This window comes from Emydura macquarii, unplaced genomic scaffold (assembly GCF_026122565.2).
Source record: "Emydura macquarii macquarii isolate MOO-44397 ecotype Brisbane River unplaced genomic scaffold, CSIRO-AGI_Emac_v2 contig_369, whole genome shotgun sequence".
NCBI classification, from domain to species: domain Eukaryota; kingdom Metazoa; phylum Chordata; order Testudines; family Chelidae; genus Emydura; species Emydura macquarii.
In genome coordinates this window covers 5,589,982-5,616,972 of record NW_027130506.1, presented here as the reverse complement: position 1 = coordinate 5,616,972, position 26,991 = coordinate 5,589,982, and the positions used below count along the sequence as shown (strand labels likewise).

General features: G+C 42.5%; 1 protein-coding gene across 2 annotated transcripts in view; it reads right to left on the bottom strand.

The window, feature by feature from the left end:
• The window catches only part of FAM91A1 (family with sequence similarity 91 member A1), a 50,480-nt gene extending 36,500 nt beyond the window's left edge, over positions 1–13,980 (bottom strand). The window contains exons 1-4 of one of the 2 annotated variants that reach the window (XM_067531135.1): positions 13,814–13,980; positions 7,313–7,397; positions 3,263–3,414; positions 2,050–2,107 (exon numbers count right to left, since the gene is read on the bottom strand). In XM_067531135.1, the coding sequence (XP_067387236.1) occupies positions 2,050–2,107; positions 3,263–3,414; positions 7,313–7,397; positions 13,814–13,885 (367 nt within the window). In that variant the 5' untranslated portion in view covers positions 13,886–13,980. The remainder of the gene's footprint in view (positions 1–2,049; positions 2,108–3,262; positions 3,415–7,312; positions 7,398–13,813) is intronic. The other variant, XM_067531145.1, reaches the window with a different exon arrangement.
• Between the last annotated feature and the right edge of the window lie 13,011 nt (positions 13,981–26,991).

The window sequence follows — 26,991 nt, the reverse complement described above, 5'->3', positions numbered from 1 at the left end:
AGCAAAGGTCACACCAGTGCCAAATACACAGGTAAAATAACCTTTCTACTCCTATTGAAGATTTCCCTGTTTATGCATCCCAGGATCACACTAGCTCTTTTGGCCATGGTATCACCTTGGAAGATCTTAATCCAGTGATCTTCACCCATAGAAACCACACCAATGAATTCAGTATGACCACTTCCATGAGCAAGGGTTGCAATACTGGGTCTCTTCAGAATAATTACTTACAAAAAAGGTTTGGTGTCTCTTGCTCTCCCTGAAAACTGTTATAGGTGTTACTCCCTGCAGATCCTTACATTCATGAAAACAAACTTAAGGACTGTGGCAATAGCCAAAGCCCACTACATATTTAGCCATACAGTTAGGAATAACTTCCAGCCATCTGTCCCACAGAAATCAGGAAGACTTTATCCTAGTTCTCCCACCCCCATTTTCCTGTAAGTCTAATAAGAGCACAAAATAGTGCCCTAACTCTCAAGTGTTGGATCCACAAATCTAGTCAGGAGGAGGACCAAAATTTAACACACAAAAATTAAAAATAATTCCAAGATGATAATTAGTGACTTCAAATTTACTTCCTGAAAAATCTTGCTTTTTAAAACATGTTATGCTTTGTAAAAACTTCTCAAAATACATTTTAATTTCAGCGGCAACATCATGGCTGTACCCCAGTCAATGTTCTGGTCTTGTTGCATAGAAGTGTGTCTCTCCTTTCTCCCCTGGTTTATCTAAAGTGTGCATATCGGCTGAATTTGTTTTTGAAATTCCCTCAGGCCTCAAAATTGCCACCCTATATTTTAGCTGTCATAGTTATGGTCCCATTACTGGCTTTATTAGGGCTGGATTTCCTTTTTTTTTCCTTTTAAATGGATACCCGATGGACCCAAATAGCTCCTTTTACCTTACAATTTAACCATATTTGGTATTTTTCTTGCCTTCCTGCTTCCTTTTTATTCAGGTATATGCATACCATAACTTTTGTGCCTCAATTATGGTATGTTTAAGTAGCCTCCATGCTCTCTCACTTTTCTTACATCCCTCTTCCTAAAGTTTAGCATCTCAGTGCTAGTTGGAGTTACAAAACTCCAATGAAGAAATTTAACATTATTACCTATTAGTCACTTCGCAGCTGAACTACAATTGTTTCTCAAGTAACACATAGTTATTGGTTTGAGATTAAATCATGAGTCGTTTATCTTTTGTACTCCAAGAAGCAATTCTATGGCGCTGGAAAACTGCTTTTCTCAACTACCTCCCAATGTGACATATGTGGAGTTAATGAGAATTAATGAGAGTTGAAATCATCCAAAGATTACTGTGTTATCTGACTGTGAAACAACCCCTCTCCACCCACCCCCAGAGGAGACGTACTGAGGCACAACAGGGAAGAAGGCCAGTAAAAGCAAGTAGGGAAATTTCTAAAGTTAGATTTTTAACACCCAAACATGTCAGTTGTCTTGTTCACCAGAGTTTTCCTTCCTCAGCCCCTTTGGCAGACTATCACCCTTCCTTTCACTCCCCTTTTCCAATAATGTGTATTTGACCCATAGGGTATGTGTTCACTGCAAAGTTTAGACTGACTCTTACTCAGGTATTGCCCCTAGCTGGCAAGACTAGGCTAGACTGGCAAGACTAGGGGTAAGGGTTAGAGCTTGGGTTCCGCTTTCACTTGAACTGACTTCACTGTGAGGATACAAGCTACCTTGAGTGCTGATAACCCAATGCCTTCCTACAATCCTCACCCCCCGCAAACACACACAAGTTCTCCCACAATTCACTGGGAAAATCACAGCACAGCTCAGATTACTGCAGCGCAAAGAACCAGGATTATGTGCCCAGAAATCCTAGCAACACCCTGGAGTGCAGTGCCAATGAAGACACAGTCCAGGCTAACTCTGCAGTGAAGACGTATCCCTACTTCAGAACTACTAACAGGTTCTACACCTTTAAAAAGGAGTTGTGATGCAACTGAAGTCTCAAAACTGTTTTCAGAAGCTGCATTTATCTATCTCATTAAAAATAAGAATGCAGCCAAATAATACTTACAGTCAGCGGCAGTAAAGTTAGGCAATGAATCGTAGCTTTTTTCACTGTTCATTATATCCTTTAGAAAGGAACACACAGAAAAGAAAAAAGCTTAATTTGTAGCAAGAGAGACATGTTTTTGACCAAGGTAGTCCACTATTTGAGAAAGGAGAGTTTCTTTGATATCAATCAGCATTTAAAACCTTAAATAATATGTAGGTTTGCTATGTAAAAATCTATCCCTCAAATCAAATTTGATAATTTGACAAAAAAAAATCTAGCATGCTAAAATCAGTTACTGCTTTTGAGAGATCTGGCTTACTATAAAAGTGATGCAAGAACTGTATCAAAAATTATATGCTTACTATTAATAATGGTCAGATCCCTTTGAGTTATATTGTGAAAACACCTCAAAGTTTGACAGGCAGATTACTAATAGTCTAAGTCTATTTCCATTAAAGTCTGTGGTAACACTTGCATTAGAAATGTTCATCCAAATAGGAGAAGAAGAAGGCACTAATGAAAGTAGCCAACAGAAAGCACGGTAACAATTATCAATTAATCTATATCAAACTGTATGCATCCTTTACTCAAATGAGAAAATATCATGTGTACTGCACCCAAGCGAAGTGACAGAAGGTTGCCAAGAGAGCTGGCTGGGAACTTTTTGATGAAAAATACCAATTCACTAAAACTAAAACTGTACAAGATAAAGTGAGTTTTGACAAATTTCTCATTCTGAACATTTTTTAAAGATGTTTCAAAGTTAGCAAAACAGCCCTCATTTTGACATTTTCTAAATGAAAAAATTCCATTTTTTTCAGATCAGCATGACTTTTTGGTTTGAAATTTAAGTTAAGTTTAAAAGGTCATAAATGAAATTCAATATTTTGATTGATCCAATCTCAATTTTTTTTTTTTTTTTTTTTTTGCATTTTCAGTTTGAAAAAAATTCTGAGTTTTTGAGTGATTCAGGACTGGAAAACAATTTCCCACCCAGCTGCAGTTGCCAAACCCGAGCTCTGCAGAGAGGTATTGGGGGGTAGGCTGAGTTGTGATTATCAGCACAATTCTGAAGCTTACCTTCATGCTGCTCATTATCAGCAGTAGTCTGTCCAAGAGCAAACAATAACAGTCATATGACTCTGGCTGGCAGACATTACAATGCTACAATAAGCATTTTTAGAAATACAGAGCATGGCATGTTTTGTTTTAATTCTGTTCTCAAACTCACCTCCATTATTCCTGTGTAATACGAGAACGGTGTTATCCTCAGGCCTTTCACCATGATGTCAGACAAATGGTAAGGGTACAGCATCAGATGATCTCTACTGTATTTTAACAGTTCCTCATAGTATTTTCGTTCTTCTTTCTTGACATGCTTAACTGGGGAGGGGAAAAAGTCTGGCTAATATTCTATTACACTGTTCTCTCAAAATGGTGCAGAGATTATGTTTTTATATTTAAACTGCATGGCAACACAAAAAAAGGTTAGTAGTAAAACAGTATGAAATTGACTTCAGAAATAAATGGCTGGGGAGGAGGGGGAGATGGGACTTATCCAAAGATGTTGAGCAACAACATCTCCTATTAACTTCTATAGGAGATGCAAGTGCTCAGAGCGTCTCAGGATCAGGTTGAAAATCAGGAAGATTACTCATGATAAGATTAGTTATTAAACTACAGAATAATCTCCCAAGGAAATAATGAAAACCCAGTGCAAGTAATTTAAAGCTAACTAGAACACAGCACTGAAGAATATATTGTAAGGAACAATCTTGCATTTTCAGCAATGATACTATAAACCTATTGTTTGTTCTATTACGTGTCTCATTTCTAAATGAGATTTGCCAACGCCCAAAAGGAAGATAAAATATACTCTAATGTTCCCCGAGGGGGGAGGGGGGAAAAGGAGGAGGAAGGGTACACTTTACTGGGGCCCGGAGGCCCTGAGAGGCCCGGCCCAGGCTGCAACCCCCATTACAGGAGGGGGCCCATGTTAAAAGTTTGTACTAGGCCTGAAAAAATTATGTTTGGACCCTGCTCATGTTGACAATTTAGAACTTATGGAGTTGCCAGCAAACCACTTTTTCAAGCACTGGGAGTTTTGTCCACTGCAGAAGAGAAAGTGAATCCAATAGGAATTCTATGTCAAACAGCTTGGACCCAAAGACCTACTTCCTTGTACCTGTCTGGGCTTCTTCTAGAGGGACACTTCCTTTGACATCATGGCTGTAAATTAGTTAAGTCCACGGTTAAGAAACCCTAATTTTCTTTGAAGGGCTCAGATGGCACACAGAAGACATACTATATTAGCCATCAGTTAAGTTTCACTTGGAAACCTGCAGAGTGTGAAGAGTGCATTCCACAAAGAAGCTGCTGTAGTTTGGTGGATTTCAAAGTTAATTTACTTTTCAACTGTGCCATAGAATCTCTATGGATAGTAATTACATGCTTGAATAAAAAGAATATAACAGCACTGACCACCTGACAAGGATGGTGATCGTTACCGTGAAATGCTCAGAGAGATTAGAGAGGCTATAAAAATTTAAAAAATCAGTAATAATGGGGGATTTCAAATATCCCCATATTGACTGCGTACATGTTACCTCAGGACAGAATACAGAGATAAAGTTTCTTGACAACTGACTGCTTCTTGGAGCAGCTAATCCTAAAACCCACAAAAGGAGAGGCACTTCTTGATTTAGTCCCAAGTGGAGCACAGGATCTGGACCAAGAGGTGAACCGCTTGGTAATAGTGACAACAACATAGTAAAACTTAATATTCCTGGGGGGGGCGAGGAGGGAGAGACACTAAAGCAGACCACTACGTAGCATTTAATTTCAGAAAGGGGAACTATATAAATATGAGGAAGTTAGTTAAACAGAAATTAAAAACTTTTTAAAGACACCGTAATAGAGGCTCAATTTAATTTTAAACCCCCAAATTAAAAAACATAGTAAAAGGACCAAAAAAGTGCCATCATGGCTAAACAACAAAGTAAAAGAAGCAGTTGGATGCAAAAAGGCATCCTTTAAAAAGTGGAAGTTAAATCCTATTGAGGAAAATAGAAAGCAGAATAGACTCTGGCAAGTGAAATGTAAAAATATAATTAGGAAGGCCAGAGATTCAAAAAGTAACAGGAAAAAGAATTTTTAAGCACAGCAGGAGCAGGAAGCCTGCTAAACAACCAGTGGGGCCACTGTCCAATTGAGATGCTAAAAGTGCATTCAAGGAAGAGAAAGTTATTGCAGAAAAACTAAATGAATTTTTGCATTGGTCTTCACGGCTGAGGATGTGAGGAAGATTCCCAAATGTGAGCCATTTTTTTAGGTGACAAATCTGAGGAACTGTCCCAGATTGAGGTGTCAATAGAGAAGATTTTGAAACAAATTGATAAATTAAATAGTAATAAGTCACCAGCACCAGATGGTATCCACCCAAGATTTCTGAAGGAACTCAAATATGAAATTGCAGAAATACTAACGGTGGTAAGTAACCTATCATTTAAATCAGCTTCTGTACCAGATGACTGGAGGATAGCTAATGTGATGCCAATTTTTTAAAAAGGCTCCACATGCGATCCCATCAATTACAGGCCGGAAAGCCTAACTTCAGGACCAGACACATTGGTTTAAACTACAGTAAAGAACAGAATTATCAGACACGTAGATAAATATGACTTGCTGAGGGAGAGTCAACCCCAATGATCCCCAGGGATTTTGTAAAGGGAAATCATGCCTCACCAATCTACTAGAATTCTTTGAGTGCGGGTGAGGGCGGGGGGGTTAACAAGCATGTGGACAAGGATGAGCACAATATATATATTGTATATATATATAGTGTACTTAGATTTTCAGAAAGTCTTTGACAAGGTCCCTCACCAAAGGCTCTTAAGCAAAGTAAGCATTCATGGGATAAAAGGGAAGGTCTTCTCCTGGATCAGTAACAGGTTAAAAGATTGGAAACAAAGGGAAGGAATAAATGGTCAGTTTCCATAATAGAGAGAGGTAAATAGTGGTGTCCCGAAGGGGTCTGTACTGGATCCAGTACTGTTCAACATATTCATAAATGATCTGGAAAAAGGGGTAAACAGTGAGGTGGCAAAATCTGCAGATGATACAAAACTACTCAAAATAGTTAAGTCCAAAGCAGACTGCAAAGACCTACAAAGGGATTTCACAGAACTGGATGACTGGGCAACAAAATGACAGATGAAATTCAATGATGATAAATGCAAGGTAATGCACATTGGAAAACATAATCCAACTATACAAATATATAAAATGATGGGGTCTAAATTAGCTATTACCACTCAAGAAAGATTTTGGCGTCATTGTGGATAGTTCTATGAAAACATCCACTCAATGTGCAGTGGCAGTCAAAAAAGCTAACAGAATGTTGGGAATCATTAAGAAAGGGATCGATGATAAGACAGAAAATATTGTATTGCCTCTATAAATCCATGGTATGCCCACATCTTGAACACTGCGTGCAGATCTGGTCACCCCATCTCAAAAAATATATTGGAATTGGAAAAGGTACAGAAAAGGGCAACAAAAATTATTAGGAGTATGTTCCATCTGAGGAGACACTAATAAGATTGAGGCTTTTCTTCTTGGAAAAGAGATGACTAAAGGGGGATAAGATAGAGATCTATACAATTGTGACTGGTGTGGAGAAAGTAAATAAGGAAGTGTTATTTACTCCTCATGACACAAAAACTAGGGGTCACCAAATGAAATTAATAGGCAGCAGGTTTTAAACAAACAAAAGGAAGTATTTTTTCCACACAACACACGGTCAATCTGTGGAATTCCTTGCCAGAGGATGTTGTAAAGGCCAAGACTATAATGGGATTCAAAAAAGCACTAGATAATTTCATGGAGGATAGGTCCATCAATGTCTATTAGCCAGGATAGGCAGGGATTGCTGTTTGCCAGAGGCTGGGAATAACTGATGGGATTGATCACTTGATGATTACCTGTTCTATTCATTCCTTCTGAAGCACCTATTGTTGGCCACTGTTGGAAGACAGAAGGCTAGATGGACCATTGGTCTTACCCAGTATAGCTATTCTTATGTTCAGTGTCATACCATTAAAAAGGTGTTTTACTGGAATATATTTTCGTGGAAATTTGGAGGATTGGATTGGTTCTGACAGGATTATAGTAATTTCAGTGACATGCTTTTTTAAACTATTAAAGATCACAGCACACTCAAATGAAGGCTTTTTAAGTAGAGTCAGTTATCAAATTGAAATTACCTGTCTTCCACACTCACCTAAGTTACTTCGGTATCGTAGCTGATTGCGAATACTATAGAGTACAACCTGCTTTTCATACTCCCTCTGAGAGTTTCCAAGACCCTATGAAACAAAATATAAATGTTATTTTAGTTGAATTGTATAGTCCTTCAGTCGAATCAGTGCAACTTGTACTACAGACAAGTATATTCTACTACATATACTGAATTCTCCTAATTTGTCATAGCAGTACCACCTTCAAAGATACCCACCAACTCAAGATTATCCATCTAGCTGAATTCAAGCTGGGTACCTTTGAACTACACTTGTCTAACGCTACGTCTACACGACAGAAGCTATGCTGGGATAGCCCCCATTGCAAAGGCAGCATACACCAAGAGAAAGTTTTTCTGCCAATTTCGAACACCACCTCCCCAAACAATGTTAGCTATGACACCAGAAGCCCTCTTCTGTCAGTACAGCTGCATCAACACTGGAAGTTTGCTGGCATAGCTAAGTCGGTCAGGGATGTGGTTTTTTCCACACCTCTGACTGACATAGCTATATGCCAATATAAGTTTTAAGTGCAGACAATCTTAAGTGTTCTTGCACCACTATTCCGGTTGAGAGAGAGTCAAATCCTAAAAGCAAGTCTGTATGGGCCACATACACATATTAGGACCCAATCATGCAAAAAGGGTCAGGCATCTCAAAGTGCTAAGCATTTGAGTTAAGGGTGGTCAGCACCATGCAGGGTCAACTTCTTAGGCCACATCTACACAAAGTTGTATAGGTTTTATGAAAGTGTGATGTTAAACTAATTTAGTTAAACTAATGCAACTTTGGGTACGGACACAGTTTGTAAGCCTCATTTAACCCTGAATGTAAGAATGTCCACACTAAAGTTTACACTCAGAAAAGAAGTGTGTTTTTCACGTTTGCTAATTTGTTAAAATCTTAGTGTAGACCAAGTTGTAGTGTTAACATATATTAGATGGTTAAAGAAAACCCTTGGCTCCCTCTTAGGCTTCACATTGACCGGCTAACATGTTAAAACTACAACTTGCCTGGTCTACACTAAGATTTTAACAAATTAGCCAATATCTTTTTTCCTTAGTATAGACATGGCCAAAATTGCACCAGTTTAACTAAACTGATTTAGGCTATGTCTACAGTGCAGCACTAATTCGAATTAGCTTAATTCGAATTACAGAAAGCGATTTATAGAAAGCGCTGCAGACTGTCCACACTACAGTGTTTGTGCTGGTTTCTTGCGTCTACACTGGCCAGCCTTAATTCAAATTAGAAAGCAGTGCAATGTGGGAAGCTATCCCACAGTGCAACTAACCATAGAGGCTGTTGTGACGAGGGTCATCATCTCTGGATGCAGTGCTGCTTCCCCCACCCCCAACAAACAAGAAAAGGATTTTCATGCTGTTTTTTTACTCCCCCGATCGCCATTGCTGCAGGCACATGGAGCCAGCTGAACTATGCTCTCATTTTGACCGTGACAAATACATCGCAGCTTATCCTGGATTACTTTAGAACTGTATGCTGTTTGCCTTTTATGCTCCCCCCACCACTCCCTGTATATTGCTTGCCTTTGATTTTGATTCTATAGGTGTCTGTAGAATGTAAGATACATAACAACAGAGTCAGTTAGTATATTAATACAGTGAAACAAATGTTTCCATTTCACTGATGGAAAGCATGATATAATATATCCACATGTAGCACTGTGAATAAACTCTTAAGAAAGTATCAATTTCCATGATTGGCCACTGAAACAATGTAGCAAAGAATTTCCTCTCACTGCTGGCATTCACCACGCAGGGAGGGGGTGGGTGATGAAATCTTTCAAAGGGACAAACTTTAAAGGGCTAAACTTTCAAAGGGACACATCTTAAAGGGACAAACTGCAAAGGGCTTGCTGGGCAGTTAAAACACATTCACCACGTGGGGGGCGGGGAGGGGGTGAGATCTTTCAAACCCTTAAAGAGACAGACTACAAAGGGCTTGTTGTGTGTGTGCGGGGGGTGGGGGGGGTGATCGCAGCTTGGATTTTGAAACCCATTCACCGCAGGAAATGAAGATTTAAATCTTCCCGGGGCTGCTTTGGGGGAGGGTACTGAATGCGGCATCATGGGATACAGTCCGGAGGCCAATTAATTCGCACTAAGTCCCATTGTGTCCACACTCACACTAATGCGAATTAACTGATGTGCTTCAGGCGCTAATCCACTTGCAGAGGTGGTTTTATTAATTCGATTTTAAAGGCTCCTTAATTCAAATTAACAATGCGCAAGTGTAGACGCGGGAGTAATTAATTCGAATTAAGGGACTTTAATTCGAATTAAGCCACCAGTGTAGACCAGGCCTTAACATCACAACTTTAGTTAAACTGATGCAAAACTTGTATGTTTAGACAAGCCCTTAGTAAACCAGTGCAAAGTCCAGTGTAGACACTTGAATTTAAGAGTGGCTCTAACGAGGTGTTCGAGGCCCAAAGGCCCATTGCTGGAGGCCTCAAGGTCCTACCACACACACCCTGCCCCAGTAAAAGAACAGAAGAGGTGAGTCCTCCAAGCTGCTTAGAAAAATTGTGTGGGAAGCAGCCAATTAGAGTTGAGAGGCTGCAGGGAATGAGCCAATCAGAACCCAGCAGGCTCATATAAAAGGAGCTGCTGGGTCTAAATAGAAGAGATTCAGTTGTTGACTAGAGTCAGAGGAGCAAGGATGGTGCTCTTGGTTGGTTGCAGCAGTTGCAGGCAGAGAAGGAAGAAAGATGCTCTGGGCTGGCTGCTGAGACTCAAGCAAGACTTCAGCCCAAGATAAGGGTGAAGTTGAACATACTAGGGCCCTGAGGAAGTGGCCCAGTAACAGCAACAAGTTAGTTAAAAGGGATGCAGCAGGTGGCTGCTATTTGCAGGGTCCCTGGGTTGGGACCTGGTGGAGTGGGTGGGCCCATCTTTAATGAAGGAAGGTCCCAATTTTGCAATCCAATCTACATGTCTGGAGCCCCAAAGACTTTAATGGGACACTCCCTGAGCAACAGGAGTGTGTATATACACACACACACACCCTGATTGCAAAATTCAGGACTCATGTTTCTAGCCCTTATGACTGAAGATAACCTTCCAAAAATTACTCAAATTTAAACTGATGTATTGTTGCATTCCCAATATTGCAAACATATATCCATTGCCTCTATCACCACTTATAATTTTGCCAGCATGAGCATGATGGGCAACAAGAAAATTGTTCCCACACCAAGCAACAGCAGAATGAAATTAACAAAACTCTGGTCAGTGTCACTGCCAATAGTTACATTCATTTAAGTGTTGCTGCTACTGAAGAAACCTGAGAGCTGCAGCAAGCAGCACTAGGGTTACTGACCGGGGAAGATGACCACAATACAAAAAACAGAGGGTAAGAGCAGGAGGAACTGATGGAAGATTTAAGGGGGGGAAGTACATATGAACACACCCCACCTCACACACAAACTACTCCTCTCTTCCAAGGTAGAGGGGATGAAGCTTAAGATGCATCAGACATCTATTAGCCTGATGTGCCTCACATAAAATATGAAATCCTACTCCCAATAGCATTCAAGGCCAAGACCTATCAAGAAATTCTAGTACCCTTCACCTTCTTCCAGCAGCCAGAACAGCAAGGAACCTGGGCTTCTCAGCAGGTGGTTTGTGTTGCTTGCTGAGAACCCTTCTTCTTTTGTATGTACGTCTGGCTAAGTTATGCCTGGTAAAATTTTCAAGCCCTTATTTTAAAACAATAGTTAATCTAGTTACTTAAGCCTAAAATTGAACACATGTTTACATACAACAAAAGCAAGAGAAACAAAAGTTGATCAAAAGGTTTTGGTACACGAAAAGGTTCTAGTGAGCATATTTCCAGATACTTCCATCTACAATTTTACTACAAGAAATAAAATTTTAAAAGGGAAAAAATAAAAACAGGTAAAAATGGTTTGAGGGTTTTTTCCAGTAAAAAAAGAGGCTAAACAGAAAGATAGACCTTTCTCTATTACAATTTAGTAAAAGTTATTTTCAGTTCAAGCCCATTTTCTGTAAGAGGACATAGTTGCAAAACTGGTCTTGCTCAAGGCTGAACTACATAATCCTTAATAACAGAACTGCGCAATTTACGAATGGCCTTTTTAACAACTTGAAGCTATGGGGAAAGAATAATGGCTAGTCACTACTTCTATCTGAGGGATAGTATATTTATTACCCTTCAAAGGCTATGATCATGAACCGACTGAGCTAATCAAACAAGATTAATGCATAAACAGAATAAAAACCTGGTACCAATGTCACACAGAAATTTTATCTGTTGTTGACAAAGAAATATTAACTTTAAATCAAAATTTCATTTTCAAATGTTAATTCACTGAATATTTTATGAAGTCCAACAGTAAAGTAACCATTTAAAGAAAAAATAGGGTATAAACTGTCCATTTCAAAAAACATTTGTTTTAACTACTTGAGGCCAAGCATAAAACATGTTTACCCTGAAGACCCTTCAGGTATCTTTCTTCTACAGTTTATCTGTGCAGCAGTGAAATTTCATTATCAGGTAATACCTTGCAATGGCAGTCTTAATTCTTATATAATGCTTTGAGATCCTTAGTGTGCACAGATCCAACCTTAAAGCAAGTAAATTCACACTCAGTTTCAAAGCATCAGCTGCTGGAAAAGAAATGGATTATATTGCAGACAGTTTCCACGTCCTGTTAGATGTCCAGATGGAAAAGAATGTGTAACTACTGCCACTTTCACTAATACTTTTTTATTCAAACTTTTAAAAAAAGTATTCTTCCAAAAACATTGCAGAAATTATGTTTAACAGATGTTTTACCTAGTAGCAAGACTTAAATTAACTTTAGCCTGATTTACATAAGCATTTGCAGCGCACTTTCAGTTTTACAGGTAAAGAGAAATAAAATCACTTGTGTTCCTGCTACAAACTAGCTCTTGAAGTTTCACAAAGAAGCTCAATTAATTCATATACCAGGATCTATAGTCAATGCTTATCTTTCTTTCAACACTTTTACCTTTCTTCTGTGTAAGAGCAGGAATTATTTTTCAGTTTCTGCTTTGAAGAAGCATAAGACTCCTAAGATCAAAAGAGACTTTCCTTCTTGATTTGAAACAAAGTATCACCTGGGATGTCAGAAGCCCATTAAACCTGGCACTCATCAAAATTTCATGGGGTTTTCATTTTCATTAACACTTATTGTGACATTTCCCTTATTGCTGAAAATTAGACAGCATAATCCTTAATTCTTGAAATCTCTCCAGGTTTAGTATATACAGTACAGCATTGACCATGGCGTTCTCCCCTGGATCTGTCCTTCCCCAGAAAATACTCCCTAGTCGCTTAAAGCTTCACTATAAATCACATCCCCACGTTATGATTGTTCATCTTAGCCTAACAGGTGCCACAACCACCTGTGCTTTCCAGGACCATCTAGTGTTCAAGCACCACACAGGAAAAGATGGAGACAGGACAGTATCTCTCTCTCATTTGGTTCCTTGCTGAGATGTTTTAGAAGCACATGCTGTTAACAGGACACTTACAGCAAAAAGGCCATATGCTTGAATACAGCAGTTTTTTCACATGCTGCTCTAGAGCAGTGTTTCTCAACCTTTATGATGCCAGGAACTGGCTTGCTGCCTTCCTAAATTGTGTCAAATTGTGTCAGGGAGGTCTCAGAGAGTGGCACCAGGCCACAGACTGGTCACTGGGAAACACTGCTCTAGAGTCTGTCTGATAAGCCCCAGCTCCCCAACATCAAGCCAGGAGGCAGATGAGATAGTCCCAAAAGGATGAGGGCCTCAGTTACCACTTGCCAAGGACCTGAAGGTGACAGAACCACCAAGGCTGCTGCTAGAGGTGATGGAGAAGGGAGGATGTGTTGGTTCTGTATGGCACAGGAAACAAAGGTAGATACCAATGGGGGAGATGAAGGGGCAAAGGTAGGTGATGGGGGCACAGGGAGTTCCTTTCATGGGGAAGATGAAGATAGGTGATGGAGCACCATGGACAGGAAGATGACAGAAGTGGGCAAGTCCCCCCCCAGTTGGAGGCATAGCAAGAAGGCCTGATAAAGGGACTGCTGGAGCCACTGGAAGGGGCGGCTGAGGTCGGAGAGAAGGGAATGGTGTTGCCCCCTTAATCCCTACCTGGCACTGGGAGGCAGGAAGATGCTTTCTCCACCTTCCCCTTCTCACAAGGCTCCCAATGCCTCTACCTGACACCAGCAGCCCAGCACTGCGGGTGGCTGACGATCCCTCCCTGCCGTGCCAGTAGCCGTGTAGCGCTGGCAGAAGGGTCAGCGCTGTCCATAGCCACTATCCCACCGTGTGGGCACAGGGAGGCTGGTGCCCGGGCTGATGGAGCTTTGGTGCTGTCACCCCTCCCCCCGGGCCGGTACCGGTGGGACGCTGGCGGGAGGGGGGTGGGTACGGTACCGGCCTGGCCTGGCCTGGCCCGGCTGCCCCCCTCCCCCCTGCCGGTACCTGTCGGACGCTGGCAGGCAGGCGGGCCCAGGGGTAATTGTGGCGGATGTGGAACTCCACGTCTATGTTCATGGCGAGGGGCCGGGACGGGCCGCGCCCGCCCGCTCCTCACAGCCCCGCCGCCGGGGGGCGCACCGGGGCAGACTCCTCCCCCCGCCGCGTAACCTCCGCCGATACTTCGCTCGGATCGCCCCCCGCCGGCACAGGGCGCACAAGCCACACTTCCGCGTTACGCCCCCCTCCGGAAGCGCCACCCCGGCCTGACGTCACTTCCTGTACTTGGGCTCGAGAAACGCTCCGGCGGATGCCCCCCACCCCGCCCCGAGCTCGTAGCGCCCCGTAGCAAAGGCGGAACCGGCCCTTGAGGGGGGAGGGGCTGCTCATGCGCACTGGCAGCGTGTGACCCTGCGGCAGGCAAGGCTGTGAGGAGCTCCGGCCTCTCTGCTTGCCCGCGTGTCGCCCCTGGGCCGCGGTCCGACGGCGGGGCGGTCTCCATGATACAGGGTGGGGCGCTGGGGCACGCGGCGGCCCGAGACTCGAGCGACTGGTGCCGTCATCAGGGCCTAGCGCGGACTTGGACCCAGCGCTCCCGTCCCACGCCCGGCCAGGCTCCTGCCACCCCCGCGTTCTCTGTGCCCGGTGCACCATCCCCGCTCCAGCCCGCAGTGCCGCCTCCGGCCCGACCCCCCCACCCCCAAGTGCCCCACCTCACAGCGCCAACACCTTCCTGCCCAGCCCCCACGGGGCTACGCTCCCTGGTGCCCTGCCTGCGACCCTCTGCTGCCCCGAACCGCTTCAGCCTCCCCTGATCCTGGCTTGCCCCAAGCTGTCACCCTGCTGTGTCATTCCTACCTGCACACTACAAAATGGGAAGTGACTGCCTAGGAAGGAGTACTGGGGAAAGGGATTTGGGGGGGGGGGGGGAGTCATAGTGGGTCACAAGCTAAATATGAGTCAACAGTTTAATGCTGTTGCAAAAAAAAAAAAAAAAGGGGGGGAACATGATTCTGGGCTGTATTAGCAGGAGTGTTGTAAGTAAGACAGGAGTAGTAATTCTTCCACTCTGCTCTGCGCTGATTAGGCCTCAACTGGAGTATTGTGTCCAGGTCTGGGTGCCACATTTAAGGAAAAATGTGGACAAATTGGAGAAGGTCCAGAGAAGAGCACCAAAAATGATTAAAGGTCTAGAAAACATGAGCTATGAAGCAAGACTGAAAGAACTGGGTTTGTTTAGCCTGGATATGAGATGACTGAGAGGGGACATGATGAGAGCTTTCAAGTACATAAAAGGTTGTTACATGGAGGAGGGAGAAAAATTGTTCTTGTTAACCTCTGAGGACAGGACAAGAAGCAATGGGCTCAAACTGCAGCAAGGAAAGTTTAAACTAGACATTAGGAAAAACTTCCTAACTCTCAGGGTGGTTAATCACTGAAATAAATTGCCTGAGGAGGTTGTGGAATCTCCATTATTGGAGATTTTTAAGAGCAGGTTAGACAAACACCTGTCAGGGATAGTCTAGATGTTACTTAGCCCTGCCATAAGTGCAGGGCACTGAACTAGATGATCTCTCAAGGTCCCTTCCAGCCCTATGATTCTATACCTCCCTGATCCTGATCCACAGCTGGTCCACATCTAACTCCCAGGCCCTGACCCTCGGCTCCCAAAATGCTCCTGGGCCACAACCCCTAGCCCCATGCTGCCTCCACTCTCCAGTACTGCCGCAGAATAGATCTGATCTGAGCCTTCTTGACCCCCCAGCCACAAACTGTTTCAGCACCTCACTCCAATGCCCCAGTTTAAGTCCCATACTCAGCTCCCACTCTGTTCAGGTGTCTCCCATCCCTGTCCCATGGCCAGCTGACCACTACCACAGGACTCTGAATTGGATTCTATTATTTTAATTGGGTTGTGCTTGTGAAGAGTGTACTAAGTGAAATTTGTTACAGGTCATTCAGTATACATTTGGCATAAATTACAGATGTCAGCTATATATGGCCTGCATGATGTATTTATGTGGCCTGCATGACATATTCGGATTCTCCAGAACTTAAGTTTTCTTTTAAGAAAAGTTTCTAGTCCTCATGGCTGCCAAAATAACTTTCCAGAAGTGAATGATTTGTAATCAAAATGATGTCTGCCTGAATCTGCAGACATCTTAAAAAAATGCCTCAGTAATTTGAAATTTCCAGTATCCTTTTAATCTGATTGGAGTGTCAACTTTAAAGCCAACTGATAGTATCATTTAAACGCTGATCATTTTAGTGGATGGAATGGGGCAGAGATGGGAGTAAAGTCCACTGGGCTGGTAATTGCTGCAGGGAAGTAAATGGAGAGAAAAAAAGAAGAGACTCACAAAGACAGAAGTGGGAGAAAAAGGAAGAAGGCAGAAATGATGTCCTAAAGGCCATTAATCAGTCTTACTGTGACAAGGCACTGAACTAATAATGACTGATAACTAAACATGTAGTTACTACATAAAGGACATAACACTCCCCCTTCATCTCTGTGCAAATTTACTGATATCGATGAGCATTCCATTGTGCATTGTTAGGAATATATTGTCCTGAATTTATGGATCATAAATTAAATGTAAGACTGATTCTCTGCTATAAAGTGATCAGAGAATTCTGGCATTTCTCAGGGGTTGCTTAAAATTGAGGTGACGGCTATGATTTGTGGAAGGTTTGAGGGGTAGAATCTACTTTACCCATATAAAGCTAGAGTATCCAGGCTCCATATAGGTGGAGTTTGAGGGGGGTGGAGAGTGAAATCCATACTCCTGAGCTGGAATTGGAGCTCCTGCCCCTCCTCACATACAATGAGCCACCGGATCAGTATAAACATGGAAATCAATTGAAATAAAACTCACCGCTGCATTGCATCTAATTTAGGTGTAAGGTTTTGTCCTTTAGAATCTGATATTGCTAGTGAGATTTACACCAACTTTCCATTCAGTAGCATTTTTCTCAAACAGGTTGTATTTTGTTTTGTTTTAAATTGTTTTCAAGAAGTTAAAAATCAGAGTACAGGGCTGTTTAATTTTTGTTTTAGCTGCACTATATTTACTACTAAAATATATCTAAGAAATTGCTGTTTGAAATGTCATGAGCAATCAAAATAAAAGTAATATCTGCTGAAAAATTTAATGTGTGTGACTATTATCTTACATGAATAATAATTTTTTGGTCAATGATAATATTGGCAAGAAAATGAAAGCCGTAATACAGGGGTCCCCAAACTACTGCCCACAGGCTGTATCCAGCCCACGGACACATTTTGACCTGCCCACTGAGTCCACTTCCCCCCTTCTGGCCCCGCCCCTCTCCCATGTGATGTGGGCCCAGCTCCCTGGCCAGGAGAAGCCACTCCAGCCCACCATAAGAACAAGACTGAGTGATGTTTCCCTGACAGCTGAAAGTTTGGGTACCCCTGCCATAACAGTAGAAAGAAACTCACACCTTATTGACTTGCTTTCTTGGCCTGTCCATATAATAAATTCATTTATACACATATCCCTCCAAAGCAATTCTTCAAATCTTGTAATCAAAGCTATAAGTTTTTTATGTGCTCTATTCTACCACACCTTTATATAGTATATAAGTAAACTATGAAAAGTAATTAGTTTGAAACCATTTACATCTTGCCTGCTGTCATATAAACTAACCATCACCTGGTACAAGTCTTAGGCTGGTACTGTCTGTTTGCTATTGATAACAGCAATTGGACACACCTGTTGGTAGGGCACGGCAATTTCAAGCTTTTGATTTGGGACCAAATTTTCATGTTAGTGATCCAACCTTTGAGCTACTGAATCACCCAACATCAGTGAGTTATTCCTTTGAAAATAACTAGTAAGACACAGATTGCAAAATTGGCAAGCTAAAAGCTCAAGCACTCAGACATCAAAATGGTGGGCACGGTATTAAAACCTCTTAGATTGCTTTGTGTTCAAATAATTCAGACTATTTTTCAAACTTTACTCTGACGAGTGTTTTGCGGCCATCAAAGTCAGATTAAAATCCAAAAATGGACTTACTTGAACATAAATGAGTTTTTAACTTGTTGCAAGATAAAACATGCAAAGCAACTGCATCAATTAGCTATTTAAAATGTTTGGTCAAGAGTTTCAAACATGGGAACCTAAAATTAGGTTCCTAAAGAAAAGTCTGATTTTCAGAGGTGCTGAGTTCCTTCAGCTCCTCTTGAAGTCAGTCAGCCCCAATTCTAATCTTAGTTACACAGTTCTAAATCAGATGTGTAAAATACAACATGAGCTGGCCTGTTCAGCACTTCTAAGGATCAAGCCTACAGGGTATGTGCCTACAATCTTCTCCCTCAGCTTTGGCAATACAGCCAGCTATGTTGCTGAACTATTGTTGGCTTTTTCTCTGCTCCATGGGCATGCATTCATGACCCTCTGATGGAATGCCCAAGATAAATTAATGTTTCTTTGGACAGCACTAACTTTCACAACTGTTTTCCCTTTGAATTACACAAGCTTGCCATAACAGCATACCTCACAGAGCAGTCCCCTCTCCATTCTACTTGTGTTTCGCTGCGCTCCCCTTTTTGCCTTATTTTACATTTAATAGATAATACTATTGACAAGGTTGAGGGCCAAAGTTGATGCTTATATCTATTTATACTTTTTAAAGTGCAAATTATATTATATCCCTTTCTCCAAACTTTTGTATGTCACTTGTCAGACTGTAAGCCCTTCTAGTCAGGGACTGTCCTTGTATGTGTGTTTGCACAGCACCTAGCACAGCAGGACATTTTGTGGGCCCTTAATCAGACTTTCTAGCTGTTCCTGCAATATATATATAACAATAATGCTTTGACCAGTCTAATTTTAAATGACCCAAGGAGCATGGGTTCCATCATTTTTCTTCTCTTGCCCATTCCATAGCCTAATCGGTGTCACTGTCAGGAAAATATTCCTCATATACAGCCTAAGTTTTCTCTCATTAAAATTTCTTCTCTTAATGATACTGCACTTGTGTTTGATTTCTTAGATATATATTTGAAATGTAGAATAACTGAGATGTTTCATGACATGAGAAAACATTACCCTCTGCTTGGGCTTAAACTGGGAACTGTAAGATTCCTTTCCGTCCACACTTCAGACACACATGCTTTTGGAATAACAGGCCTCAAATGGCCCCATCCCTCTCCCAGCCACGTAAGCTTAAGGAAGGTAGAGGAAACTTTTACAGTGTGGCCAGTCTGGGAGCCAGAGAGTCAAGAAAGCAGGAGCAGCTACAGCTTAGAGACCCACAGAAGAAGAACAACAAATAACTTAACAGTGTTGTAAACTCTTGCGGTTTTATCATGAGTCACACAATACTGGAATTTTTGAAGGATTCTCAGTTGTTGTGACTTTCTGATTTCTGCATTACAACTTGTGAGGTTTTATCCCAATGGCCGCTATCCCCCATGGCTATGAATTAGAGTGCAGCCATAGGCCCAGCAAGAGGGCTACCATGTCTCTTTAACCTTTATAGATGAAAGTGAAACTGCCCTCAGCAAAGATGAACATCCCTTCTCATTGCAGAATGGGTACACTTCCAATGGGCTGAAGCCAAGCCAGCCTCAGGGAAAATGGTGTCCCCATAGTCACCATGTGAAGAACAGGCAGGAGACAGGAGAATGTGGGGGTGCCTGGAATGGGGCAGTAAGTGGAGAGATGTGTTAGGAAACAAGACAGGAACTGGAGAGGAGCAGAAGGTAGACTGGAGGGGAATGAGGCCTGGCCAAAAGGGAGAATGGGATGGGTAGGGCACTGTGAGGAGAAAGGGAAGGAAATAGAGGACAAATGAATGAAGGGTGCAGGGGGGGGTCAGAAGACTGAAGGAGAAATATGGAGGAAGACGGTGTATAGCTCCTGAGGGGGATAGAGTGGCAGCTCCTCACATCCCAGGGAATAGGAAAGAGTAAGCAAAAACCCCTTCAATCAGTGAACAAGGAGCTGCATTTTTATCCATGTATTTAAGATTACAATGTGAGCCTCATATGATCATGCACAAACTGGGAGTGGATGGTTTCCTCTTCATTGGAGAAAAAATACAATGTGAATTATTTCTTTTATCTTATATTTTTGGGTGGTCTGACTGATTATTTTTTAACACTTGTTGTTGGTAGTACTGTAACTGTGGACTCCATAGACCCATCATTGATATCTGGTGTCTTCCCAAATTCAATTTTCTCCATATTAGAGCTGGTCCAAAAATTCCAGTGAAACATTTTTTTGTCAACATTTATCAATTTGTTGAAATCAAAATGTCTCAGTGAGATGTTTAGATTTTGACGAAGTTCCGACAGAACCCAGGGCATGGTTCTGTAAGAAACCTGCCTGGTTTCCTGCCAGCTTGCCTGCCCAGCCCCTGGGCTGCCTATCTGCCAGCCTGCCTCAGAGTCGGGGATTCCAAGGCTTCCAGGGTCCACCGGTTGAGGGCAGCCCCACAAGATGGACTGCCGTGGAGCTAGGGCTCCATTCCCTTTCACAGAGAATTTCAAAATTTTGGAGTTTCGTTCCAAATCAGAATGAAACCAAATTTCAAAATATCGAGACGCTCCACAAAACAGAATTACCTTTCTCTGCTTAGTTCTACTCCTCATTTCTACGTTTTACTGTCTACAGACATGATGTTGTGCCTTGTGACCTTGTTATTCAGCTTGTTGCAAGTAGGTAATTTAAACCATCCAGCAGTCATATCTGTTTGCTTTTCTTGAGACCAAGAATTGAACATTCTTATAGCATGTTATTTCTGTTTTGTCTTCATGCTTTGTGGATTGTACCATATGAAAGATGTTTAATCATTCATTAGACTTTTCTCTGACATGCATTGCTTCTTTAGAGCAACAGTGCAGCCACGGCAACAAAAAACTGCAACACCTAAAAGAAGTTTTGAAAGGGTGTTATATTCATAGACTTAATACTAAAACCATATCAGATCTCCAAGACATTCAAATATGAAAGGAGAAAACTTAAAATGATATAAAAATATATATTGCTACAGTCCACAATTTATAATCCAATCAGGTCAATTATTCTTCAAGTAATAATACTTTTTTTAAAAGGACCTTTTTAAAAATTCAAAACAGGTATCTGGAATTCAGCTTTCCTGTTGCTGCTAACAATGTTTCTAAGTACTAGAGTCACATTACAGACTAAAAGAGAAATCACTAAATGGCACTCCTCGGTCCAGCTCCAGCTAGGCTAATTTTTGAGGAACTTTACTGCTTTGCATTTTATCAATTTAAAGCATAGCAAAATCTTGCTGTGATACAGAAGGGTATAGTGGGTTGGGCCTATTAGATTTATTATAAGGATGGTTCAGGCTATATTGACCGCTTATTAATGTATGTGACAAAACTCTGATTCAGCACTGACTAGCAATCATGACAATGTGAAAAATTGGCTCCCTCAAAAAATAAAATCACAGTGGAATCAGCAGGCCTCCACAAATAAATGTTCTAAAAAGTGTGAATATATAGGTTCCAAAAACACCATTACATATGTCCATATTGCAGCTGCCAGTAGCCCAAGACACAGCCTTCTCCACCTCAGATTATACCTACTAGGACAGCAATGCCAGTGTTGTCACACTTAGGCATGCAGAGATAGTAGGCAGTAATACAGGGGCTGTCATTCTTAGGCAACAGAGATAGTAGGGTTATACCCACTTTATATGATAGCTGGTGCCACATGTGAACAAAAGGAGCCTGTGAGCACAAACAGCTACTGACTTGTTTATTGCTGCCCTTTAGTCTGGCAGTTAGCCAATATTTGGGGCCTTGTGCGCTTGTTTCTGTTAAGAGAAAAAATTGATGATACACATTAGGTTTATTGTTTGGTGCAATCCTGTTTATGTACAAAGAATGTATACCAAGTCCTGTTTCCCTGACCAGAGAAAGAATGTAATGGGGTTTACAAACCCCATACTGGCCATAGGCAGAAGGGAGAAGAGAGTCTTCCCTGCCTACAGGCAATCAGGGTGATCACACCCCCATACAGCTGCCAGAATTGCCTATCATAGAGACATGCACCCACAGCTGTGATCAATAAAGAAAACAAGCCCAGCTATAAAGGACAGAGAACAGACTGAAAAGAAGGCAGAAAGGCTTGGGGGAAATAGCAGAGGGGAAAAACCCCCATGACAGGCTGTCTCTGAGAAACCAACAAGGAGATAAAAAGAGATGGTAAGCCCTGGAGTTTAAAGGCTGATAAACTCTTAACTTAAATTGAGTCCAAGGACTGTGGTCTACTTGCCTATGAATTGAAGGGGACTAGTAAGAAAAAAGCTGGGACCAATGAGAGACTGCACCCAAAGCAGATGACAATGTGGTACCAGAAGTGGGACAGGCTTTAACGGTGCCTGCAGAAAAGGGAAGATTTAACAAAAGGGGGGACCACTTTTTTCCCTTTCATATACACCAGACAGCTATGGAGGTGAATCAGCTCCTGCAATGGCTAATTGACTCACAAGCACAACAGCAACAGAGACAGCAATAACTGTTTGAACAGATGGCAGCCCATAGGCAACGGTTGTTACAGTGGATGGTGGAACTGGTACCGGCTGCTATTCCTCAGGGTCCAGCCCCCTACAGGGAATGCATCTCCGATAATTCAGGGAACCACTCTGACCCTGATGCTTTCCAAGATGACAACAGATGATGACCCGGAGTCATTATTAACCTTTGAAATGGTGACCACGGCCTCTCAATGGCCCCGAGCCCAGTGGGCAATCTGGCTTGCTCCAATCCTCATTGGGGAAGTCCAGGCAGCATGCTAGAGATTTGACAATGCAGAAGCCCAGGTCTGTGAACAAGTGAAGGTGGCCATATTGGACTGGCTAGGTCTGTATCAAGAAATCTGCCATCAGCACTTTCACCACAAGCACTACCCCCAGAGCATGGCCCTGGGCAATTGTCCAAAGATTTAAGGACTTCTGCTAGCATTGGTTAAAGCCAGAGCCTCAGACAAGTCCCCAGACAGCAGAACTCATAGTTATAGAGCAGTTTGTGCAAATTTTCCCTTCCGCAGGCTGAAATTGGGTTTGCAGACACAGACTGGTAACTCTAGCTAATGCCGCCTGCCTCATGAAGGACTATATGGCCACTCAAGCCATTGAGGGATCCTCTGCTGTATAAGTAACTGCTCCATGTACACTGGAGAAGGAAATGGACCACGGGCCCAAGGGTGGTGGTGGCCCATATTAGATAAACTCCAAGAGAACACAGGCAGATGAGTGGTCAGTGGGCAGGAAAGGTGACAAGTGGCTATCTCAGGGCTGGCGACAGCAGGGTCACGACTTTAAGCACTCCACCAGCCCCTTGCCCCACACCCACACAGGAAAGAGGCCCACGTGAAGCTCAGAAAGTTGACGACCCAGCTGCTAAAAGACAAGGGACAGACTTGATAGCCTGTTACTCCTGTGGACATCAGAGACACAGGTTTTGTGACTGGCCCTACATGGAGTATAATTTTGGGCAGGTCTGGACAGGAGAGAATAGGTCCTGAAAAAAAGGCCCAGGGAAGCATACAATTCCAGTCAAATTGAATGGTCAAAAGACACTGGCCCTCATGGACTCAGGGTGTGACAAGACATTTGTTCAGGAGCAGATAGTCAAAATGGTAGGGAAGCTAGTGAAAGGGGAAATCCCCATTAAATGCATCCATAGAGATATTTTACAGTATCCCAGCATGACAATAAAGTTGACTGTTGATGGGAACCAAGACCAAATGAAAGTATGCGTGTCTCTGGATCTCCCTACCCTGTGATATTAGGCCAAGACAGGACATATTTCCCTGAACTCTTACAGAAGCTTCCCTTAATGCAGGAGCTTGTGGAAGACACTCCAGAAGAAATGTTAGGAGTCTTGTTCCCTTTTAGGGATCCCGACCTATTTACCTTCTGACCCAAAAGGAAAAGAGAGAAAAGTGGATAGAAAGGAAACAGCAGAGAGAGATGAGAGAGGTGATCCCCTCAACAGGCAAAATGAAGAGCCCAGACTCCACAGTTAGTACAGGAAATACAGAAGACACCAGAGAAGGGCCTTACACAGGCCCAAATAAAACTCCTCCTCTGAAATCAGACCCTGAGAAGCTAACAGGATACTTGGATTTCTGCATGGAGCAAAGAAATGAGACTTTGAATCAGGCCTTTGAACGAGTAGCAGTGATAGAGGACAAAAAGGTTGATCCCGAGAGCGCAGCAGTACCCCCATTTTGCCCTTAAGATGGACTTGTTATGTTATATTATATAGACCAGGACAAGCAGACACAGGAGATAGACACAATTACTAGTACTCTGGCTATAGCATTGTAAGCTCCTGCATCTAGTACATGCAACCCCATGTTTGGACATGTTGGGAAGGACAAAACACAGTCTAGGATCCTGGCCCAATACTTTTGGCAAGGAGTCCTTAAACAAGTTGAGAATTTCTGTGAATCATGCCTCGAATGCCAATCAGTGGCCCCTAAGGGAGTTCTGTGGTCCCCACGAGTACTCCTTCCCGTGGTGGAGACCTCCTTTGAATGAATAGAAATTTACTTTATAAGCCCCCTAAGAGAAGGGCACATCCAGACACAAGCATATACTTACAATTGTGGAGTATGCCACTCAATACCCTGAAGCCATACCAGTGCAATCAGCAAAAGCCCAGGAACAACAACAACAGTATAATAAAAGGACACGAATGTGCAGCTTCCAGCCAGGTGACAGGGTTCCACTACTTCTTCCATGCTGTGAATCAGAGTTAATGGCCAAGTGAAAAGGCCCTTATAAGGTGGTAAAAAAAAATAGGAACCATGGGCTATTTAATCAAACAACCTGGGGTGGGAGAGGGAAGGGACAACAAATGTATCACATACATTTGCGAAAGCCCTGGAAAGCCAGGGAAAACTACTTCATGCCATATCGTGAAGAACCAGAACTGGGACCCCAAATTAACAATTGCCTGAAAGAAATCTCAGAGCCCCTCAGAGAGAACCTAAATAAGAAGTAAAAGGAACAGGAACTCCAACTTGTGGCTGCTTTTCCAAAGGTATTCACAGCTCTCTCCAGGGCCATGTTGTTGGCCCACCATCAAATTGATATGGAACCTGATAAAGTAATATGGGAAGGACTCTGACCAATCCCCAACAAATTGAAGAGGACAGTTGAGAAAGGACCATGTTAGAACTCTGGGTAAGAGAGGTATCCCAAGTGACTGGAAAAGTCCTATTGTGCTGGTTCCAAAGCTGGATGTCCCACTGCATTTCTTTATAGACTTCAGAAAGGTGATAGCAATTTCAAAATTTTATGCCTATCCCATGCCATGGGTGGACGAACTCTTAGACCACTTGGGAGAAGCCCAGTACACTCTGGACTAGAGTATACTGTCAGATCCCCTTAACACTAGATTCCCAGTAGAAGATGGCTTTTTCTACACCACTCGGCTATTTCATTTTAAGACAATGCCCTTTGAGTTACATGGGGCAGTGGCTACTTTTCAACGTTTGATTACTGCAACAGCATAATCAATACACAGTAGCATAGTTGGATGATGTAGTCATCTATAGCAAGGATTGAAATTCCCCTCTGGATAAAGTAGCTGCTGTTTTCTGATCACTGAAGGAAGCTGGGTTAAAGGCAAACCACACTAAATGCATGATAGGAAAAGGAGATTGTCATTACCTGGGGGACACAGTTGGCAGAGGATAAGTCTGCCCCTTGGTAGATACTGTCCATGCCTTACTGGTATACAAGACACTCACCACCAAAAGACAAGTGCATGCCTTCATTGGTTTAGTCAGCTACAATCACCAGTTCATATCACATTTCACCATCATAGCTGACCTGCTAACTGGCCCCATTTCCCAAACTGCCTGTCTTCACTAGGCAATTGTGAAATCTGATCTGGCTAAAATTACATTTATAACAATCCTTTCTGCATCCATTTTATGTGGACCATGTGAAAAAGGACCATGTTAGAACTCAGGGTAATAGAGGAATCCCAAACTGGCCTAATTAGGGACACCACCCCAAGACTGGTGTTATGGATGCCCCCTGTGAAAGGACCTTTCAAAAATTCAAGGGCATATTCTGCAGACACCTAGTGCTGTATAGTCTGAACTCCAAGAAGGAATTTACATTGCAAACAGATGCATCAGAGGTAGGGTGAGGTGAGTCCTTTCTAAAGAGGTAGATGGCAAAGAGCACCCAATAGCATACATAAGCCAAAAACTCTTTCCTTGTGAGGGGAAACACTGGGTGATAGAGTATTATCTCTTAGGGAATGAATTCACATTAGTTACCAATCATGCCCCCTTGTGTTTGCTGAATATAATGAAAGAGACAAACCTGAGGATCATGAGATGGTACCAGTCATCATTACAACCATATGCCTTCTGGATAATCAGCAGGCAGGAAATTTGCACCACAATATCAATTTTCTCAAAAGCTGTTCAAGGGCTGATAACTTAAATCAAGTCTAAGAGTTTATGGACTGGTCTAATTGCAGACTAATTGAAGGGAACCAGTTAGGAAAAAGAGAGACTGCACCAAGAGTAGATGATAAGAAACAAACAACAAATTCAGGACTATTTAGAAAAGCTGGACATGAACAAGTCCAAGAGGCCGGATCGAGTTAGCTGATGTGTTTGCAGAGCCATTGACCATTATCTCTGAAAACTCGTGGCAATCAGGGGAGGCCCCGGATGATTGGAAAAAGGCAAATATAGTGCCCCTCTTCAAAAAAGGGAAGGAGGAGGATCCGGGGAACTACAGACCAGTAAACCTCATCTCAGTCCCTGAAAAAATCATGAAGCAGGTCCTCAAGGAATCCATTTTGAGGAACTTGGAAAAGAAGAAGGTGATCAGGAACAGTCAGCATGGATTCACCAAGGGCAAGTCATGCCTGACCAACCTGATTGCCTTCTATGATGAGATGACTGGCTCTGTGGATGTGGGGAAAGTGGACCTAGTGGCTGATTGGGAGCCAGAGGCTGAAATGCAGTAAAGGGGGCTGTGTATATTTTGTTTTAGCTTCTTGATAACCAGCGTGGGGAATCAGAAGCACTGTTTGTGGCTGGTTGGGAAGTCTAAATTTACCCACCGGTGCTGGGAGAATCTGCTCTCCTTTTTCAGCCTGCCATGACGTTGGCATTTTCAGGTGGTCTACCCTAGGCACG